The 7,489-nt window shown below is 31.3% G+C and overlaps 1 protein-coding gene across 5 annotated transcripts in view; it reads right to left on the bottom strand.

Moving 5' to 3' along the window:
• The window catches only part of LOC118743405 (ATP-dependent 6-phosphofructokinase), a 17,051-nt gene extending 9,616 nt beyond the window's left edge, over positions 1-7,435 (bottom strand). Inside the window, exon 1 of one of the 5 annotated variants that reach the window (XM_036476055.1) lies at positions 7,406-7,435. In XM_036476055.1, the coding sequence (XP_036331948.1) occupies positions 7,406-7,420 (15 nt within the window). In that variant the 5' untranslated portion in view covers positions 7,421-7,435. Of the gene's footprint in view, positions 1-2,514; positions 3,152-7,405 lie in introns of those variants that run through there. The other 4 variants (XM_036476051.1, XM_036476054.1, XM_036476053.1 and 1 more) reach the window with 4 other exon arrangements.
• Between the last annotated feature and the right edge of the window lie 54 nt (positions 7,436-7,489).

The following is a 7,489-nucleotide window of genomic DNA, read 5'->3' as shown; positions in this document are numbered from 1 at the left end:
TCACTGTATTAACATTGGTTGTTTACTTGCCTAAGTGGTTTGCAGTTAAAAATGAATGACATAAAAAATAACTTAATAAAAGCAATTATTTTATGTTTTTAAGTGAATTTATCATTGTACCGTGGTAAGTACAGCTAAATATTTCCGGAATGTGACCCAGTATTTTATGCAAAAAAACATTAAAAATAAGAAAATTGCAAATGTCTCTTCATTGCTTATGGAGTTTCTAAACTTATTTATTATTTTAGCTTACTTTTGTAAAAGTGACATTCTGCAAAATATTTTACAAAAATGCAAAAAAAAATAATAATTTTTGAAGAGCCTGAGAGGAGTTTCGTATTCTGCACAAATTTTCACGCCAGTAAATGATTTCAGAGGATAAATTTATCAGTCTTAAACAAAATACATATATAATAAAAATAGCTGCTATTTACATTTTTTTTTTTTTGGAAATGACCACTTTGGAAACAAAACTATATAATAAAAATATGGAAAGCATACCCTTTTCTATAATGTTTCAATTTTATAACTTAAAATAGAATTATGTATGTACATATGTATATAGTTAGGTTCATAAATAAACAATTGTGAAAAGAAAATATTCTATTTTAATCTTATCATTATATATTTATGTATGTTTGTATGTATATACATAAAGCGACATACTAAATATCTCAAAGTTTAAAAACGCGTCAGTTGCAGTAAAAGATAAAGAAGAAAATTTCTAGATAAGATTTTAAACTTTGCCTACATAACCTACTACAATTTAAAAAATTTACCTGCAAATATGTAAGATTATCTACTTTAATATTTTTAGGGAATACTTGTGATTCACTTTGTGCCGAATTTCCAATACGTAGTTAAACTATGGTTAACCTAATCACTATCTAACTATTTAGTTTAGCTATCACTAGATATTCACTAGACATATCATGAAATTATACAACATTAAAAGATCAGTATTTTTCTACACAAATTTGAATTTATCAAGAGTACTATAAGGGCATGTGGCTTTTAACCCTTTTTAATTGTAAAAATCGATAGTTAAACCCTTGTCAGGGGTTAACTACGCACTGTGAATTCGTTGTTTTTAGGGGTAAATTAATTAAAACGCGAATCAATTTGCTTTACTTTAGATATTCGGCTTATTTCGGCATAACTTGAATGTTTGGAGTTCGGAATGGAAAATGTTAAAATCAATCAATAAATATGAATGTAAGTATATACATGTGTATATACATATATATATTCAAATACCAAAATCTTAAGAACTTTTTAAAGTCAAAGTAATTTTAATACTATTAAAAGACTGATTGAATCTAAATATTAAAAGCTATTAAAAGTAATTAGCGTTTTTTTATGGCAACAAAGGTCATCAATCCTATCGGCTATGACTAATTTAACGAATGCCAAAATTTCCAGACAAAAAAATATTTGCAGACTCATTTGATTTAAAATTTTCCACGCATCACAGAAATGATGATAAGATACAACATCAAAACAGAAAATATAATACATATTAATTTTAAACGAAGAAAATATAAAGAATCACGATCCATGAAAACGAATGATGACGCTCTTAGTTTGAGTCGTCGATGACATTTAATTTCATATATTAAGGTACATATTTACATATATCATATCTTTCCGTAAACAATAATTTTTCAATTTCACTTTTATCTAAGGCCATAGCGAGTCGATTAGCCAAATGTAAATTATCGTTACGTAGGCAGACAGATCACTTGATGACAATGCGTCGCCATTGCACGAGCGAAGAGAGATTCGTGTGCAACACAGCAAAATTAAATTAGATAAAACTTGCATACATACATACATATGTATGTACGTACAGACATATCCTACAGCTTCTTCAGAAGAAACGCAACTCAAAAATCAGATCAGGAAATATAACTGCTGTGGATAGTGCAGCAATTAATAGATAAACTGATACAACTGTTGCTTTCTAATTAGAGAATGCAATCATGATGCAAAAAAAAAAATATTTACAAAAATGGAGATAAACGCTAAGAATTGATTTATGCACAAAAACGACCTACCTACATTTTTTTGAGTTGTGCCTCTTTTGAAGAAGGTGTGCGATATGTACATTCATAGTTATGTTTGAATGTGCATATGTGCATATAGTGTGTAAATACATGGATATGTACATACAGACATGTAAAATTTTGTACATACGTAGGTATATATGTATATAGGTATAAGTAGTACAGGTAAAACTTTTTCGCAAGTTTTTATGTACACATACATAACTAAACAATTTCTATAAATAAATCCAATGCCACGGTTATGCACTCATGCTGCATAATGCCGCGGAGCAAATTCCGAGTACATGTTATGTATACTTAAAGTACAAAATACAAATTAGTTTATCAAAAGTGGTACTTAATCAAAAGAGCCGACGACCGATAAGCGCGCGATTCTAGCGCACGCCCACAGGCCGTTCGTCTAGCCTATTTTCACGGCAATTCACCTAAAACCAATACGAGTAAATACCTTGCATCCCAAGTAGATGGCCATACGTACGCATGCACGCACTGCAGCGTTCATGCCCTGCGAGTCGCCACCGCTGGTGAAGACAGCAAGACCCTTGCCCTTATGGGAGCCACGCTCAATGAAACGTTGCCTTAACTCGTTTGGCATTTTTACACTTTTTACTCCGCGTTAAAGGTGTATATCAATAAACAATGAAGTAACAAATTCCTTTGATGACACGCACAATAGTATCTTAATTTTATTAAGCGGATTTCACTTGGTGTTTTTTGAACTATTTTTCAATCTCAACGGTCTATTTATTTCACTTTAAATTAGCTATACGGGGTCGAGACATGAGAATGCTCCTCAACTGATAGTACTCTCTAGCACCGTTTGCAGTCACCGCTTTATCAATCGTTTGGATGCACTGATGTGTATAGCACGTATGCGGGCTTGTGACTTTTAGCACGCACTGGAGCTTCTGCACTTTGAGTCAGCACGGCAATTATGAAAATTTATCCAAAATTCGCGAAATTTTAACGGAGTAAAAAGGCAAAATACTTTTTTTTTGGATGTCCGCTCAACAGCAGCCAAGGTGACACACTTTGACGTTTCAAGGTGACCTTTATCGATTGAAGCAGCGCTGACAATTCTGTATAGGGTAGACAAGACGAATGTGGCTAAAACAACAATTTTAAGAGTAAAGTGGAAATTTTGTAGAAAAAATGAAGTAAATATGTGGAAACGTTTATGTGTCTTCGTGCTGGAATTAATTAAGATCAATTGGATGTATTTTCTACGAAAATACCTGATTAAATATAAGTCTAGCGGATATTTCGTGTGCTTAGATGATAGCGATAAGTGCCGAAAGCTACTCATTTACCCTATGTGTATTTGACAATCAGCTGGCACTCAGCTGCTTGCACGCTACCTCACACTGTGCCGGTCAATTTGGTTACACCAAAAATCTCGATTAGTGCCCTTTAAGTCATATAAAATGTATTTATTTATATAAAAATTGCAATTTATGCTTCATTTACAAACTTAGCCATAATAAAAGTTCAAATATCCATATGCACGTTTTGCACAATGTAAATAGGTTTCATAAATATTTCACGACGGGTAAATTTTAAATAGAGCAGCAACATTGTAACTTCCGACGGACTCTTCTACTTCCGGCCTAAAATACCCTGCCGAGAATACAAGAATGTAACTGGATATGTAGGTAATTTTGGTATTGGAGTACATGCATCCGATTTTTTTTTTCAAATCTCTGAATATGCGATCACTGAACACACCGTGCGAAAATAAATCTTACGCACAACAAAATCAATATATTCTCGAAACCAAGAGCAAAAACCGTGAGACAGGTTCTGCAACTGCTTTCGACTGAATTTCAACCCATCCCAATTTGAATTAAAAGCAAGTTTGATTGAAATTCACTCGGAAGAGAATTGCAAAACCCGCTTGAGTAAAACTTCGTTTTTAGTTTTTCACTCTGATGTCAGGGTTTTTTTAAGGACTTTGAAATAGCAGATATGATTAATACATAAAATTATTTTAAAAATGCAGTGCAATATAAAATAGCAATATGGGTAACAGATTTTAAAGAAAATTCTGTGTAGATTCTCCTTTATTAGCTTGAAAAAATTTAATTAATTTAAATGGAATCTTCAATACCTAATCGTTCTTATGAACCAAACAACTAAGCTCAGAATTTTCTCCTTCCTTTAGTACATACATATATTGTTATTTTACATCGATCTGAATTTTATTTTTAATTTCTGAATCAATCTTATCTTTGAAATTTCAAAGTCATTTTAAAAAAATCCTCACGGCAGAGAGAAAAACCTTGACACTGCATTTTTTGAAAAATGTCCTTTAAAATTTTACTATAAGGCAACCGAATGTCAGAAAATAAAGCGAGAAAGCTGTTTTATTACTTCACCTGTTTAATACGCTATGGAAAAACTAAAACCGCAGTTTTATTATATTTGGTCCATAGTTTCGTGAGTATTTTCCCCCCAAATGGGGACTAATTTCTTCCCGATTTTCTTCTTATTCTACTGAGCAGTATCAAATTGAGCTGTCACAATTGATACCACCTTATATTATTGCATCATGTGTATATTGATTGGTGACAAAAAAAGAAGGTTGTTTCACTCAATGATTTTTGCCGCCATGGCGTTCTTGAAAAGTTTTTTGAGACAGAGCATTTTCGAACTGGCCGAGATAGATCGATCTTCCACTCAGCAGTCGAAATGCACAAAAAAATTTAATATTTTAAATATAGTCAAGCCTTAGGCGGCATAGTTTTAGGCGGAGTTTTTTTTTTTTTTTTTTTTTTTGACAAATCAAGTGCACGGAATTCGGTGTTCTCCTCTAAAACACCGTTCTAAGTTTATATGAAGAGAAAAATTAAAGTGTAAAGCTTAATTTACAGCTGTCAAGAAAAACGAAAAAATCATATAAAAAGACGCACATGAAACGGAAAAGAAATTTTCTTCCATCAAAATTTCTAAAATTAATTTGCAGCTCTCAAGAAAAATGCTTGTACATTTATTTATTCATGAAAATTTACAGCAAAAGCAAAGTACTTTTACAGGCAACAGAAATATAGAAAATTATTTCTTGTTATTTTTTTTGAGTGCTGGAAACTAAGCCATTACAACATTTTAACAGAGTCCGATTCCAATTTTTTTTTTTTCGGCTTATGGGAAAAGAATTGGCCGATGCCGATACCGATTCCATAAGAAATTACAAAAAAAAATATATTAGTTCATAAAATAAGTTAATTTAACGGAGTTAACAAAACAAAACGAAACAATTAATTGAATTAATTGGCTTGTTATGCAACATTACATACACATCTATGTACATACATACTACATATCGTCGTTGAAAGTACAAAACCGAGTATATGCATTCTGCAAAACCGCGTAACTGACATTTGCTGCCAAAAATTGAATTCGCTCACACAAGCTCTTGGCTGAATCCAACAATCAATTGGAAATGCGACTGCTTTATAAAAAAGAGAACCACTTTGAAAAATTAGTGTTTTTACTCTCTAGAAAATAATTTATGCAACCTCACATACGCGGTTTTGCATTTGGTTGATATGCAGTTTTGTACTTTAAACCACGATATGTATGTATTTGTAAAAATATATGTACATTTTTCACATTTATCATGTATGTACATTAGACTGCATCACAAAAAAAAGTTGCGGTTTTTCCGCCAGGACTACAAAATTTATAATATTTAAAGACGTCCGCCAAAATATTTCGGAAAAATATTAAGATTAAAGTGAGCTGGACCGATTTGAAAATACCTCCAAAGTTGGAGTTTTTTGATGCTGTTTTTAACTTTTTTCAAAGATTGGTATAAGAAAACCTTGAATAACTGAGCCCAAACTCTCTCGATTTAGACTTGTGAGATATCATTGGAAAGGTATTTTCTCACCCCTTTTATTTCTTTGCTAATAAACTCATTCAAAGGATGAAAGAGAAAGGTAGGATGAACGAATATCATTCAAAGTTGAATTAAGATGTGTTGGTATTTGAAAAAAAAAATATTGGAACACGAATGACTTTTTTTGCACATAAATAAAAATAGTGGGAAAATATCTTTCTACCGAGATCCCTTAAGTCTAAATCAGAATAGTTTTGGCCAAGTTATTTAAGTTTATCGTAAATCAATCTTTGAAAAAAGTAAAAAAAAAAACAGCATCAAAAATCTCATTATTACGATTCCGTTGAAAAGATTTTTAAATATTTTTATGCAGAATTTCTAAGCCTAATTTGTTTTGTCATCTGAGGGGACTTTTTCAAAGAGTTCTTTAAGAAACTATTTTTATTCTTAAAAGCTCAATTTTTGGAGGTATTTTCAAATCGGTACAGCTCGCTTAAATCTTAATATTTTTCCGAAATATTTTGGTGGACGTCTTAAATATAATAAATTTTGTAATCCCGGCAGAAAAACCGCGACTTTTTTTGGTGATGCAGTCTAATGTACATACATATAGTGGTCCACAAAATAAAATAATTGCGATATTTTGACCGGTTTTGGCATTTGGTATTTGTCTTTTGTTTATTTAAAGTTTATTATTTTTTTTATAAAAGTCTAGCTGGTATTCAACAAACACCATATAAATTCAGATTTCAAACTTTTACAAAAATTATAAAAACTCTGCTTATTTTCACCAAAATTTCAAACTTTTTAATCAGAATTTTGGTATGCAGTAATTCTAGTATAATAAAGTGCAAGTTTCCAGCTGCTATAAAATTCCGTTAATTTTTAGCAATTTTTCTTTTTGCTAGCAATGCCTCTATATAAAAGAAAATTATCGAACATACTTTTGTATAGAAAAAACGAGAAACACCTTCAACCAAAAAATTAAATCATTTCTGTGAGCTGCCTGCAAATGCTTTTTGTTGTTGGCTGTTGTCTGTCGCTTCACCTGAACATATGAAAAGAAATTCCTAATAATCGGCAAAGAATCGGCGAAAAAAGGCCGATGCCGATGCTCAATTTTGACCAGAAACAAGGCAATGCCGATGCCGATTAATCGGTCCAACTCTACTTTTTAACACACCTATTTAGGCAAATAAGAAGGGTAAACAGTTTTAATTTAATAAAAAATGTTAACCTTTTTTCTGCAAAATTAGTAAAATTGTAAATATTAACATTTGTTTTAGCGTTGCCACGAACTCAGTAGGTCATCACAAAAATAATAGCAATTGCCACCGTTGAAGCTTTCAAAGTTGAAAATTTTTTCGAAATCAAATACTTTGATATTTTGCGGACGAATTTGGTTTTTGCTTAAAAATTACTTGTTATTTTCTATAAATAAAAATTATTAACGTTTTAAATTAGATTAAAACTATACAAATGTTTTTATTTACATACTTACTTTTCGCTGCCTCATTTCCACTAACTTATGTAACATCCAAATGAAACGCACAGTTGACCTTGTGTTTTAAATTATTTATTATTT

Source organism: Rhagoletis pomonella, unplaced genomic scaffold (assembly GCF_013731165.1).
Source record: "Rhagoletis pomonella isolate Grant_MI unplaced genomic scaffold, Rhpom_1.0 Rhpom_scaffold_00007, whole genome shotgun sequence".
In the NCBI taxonomy this organism is placed as follows: domain Eukaryota; kingdom Metazoa; phylum Arthropoda; class Insecta; order Diptera; family Tephritidae; genus Rhagoletis; species Rhagoletis pomonella.
This window is presented reverse-complemented; position numbering and strand designations above follow the sequence as displayed.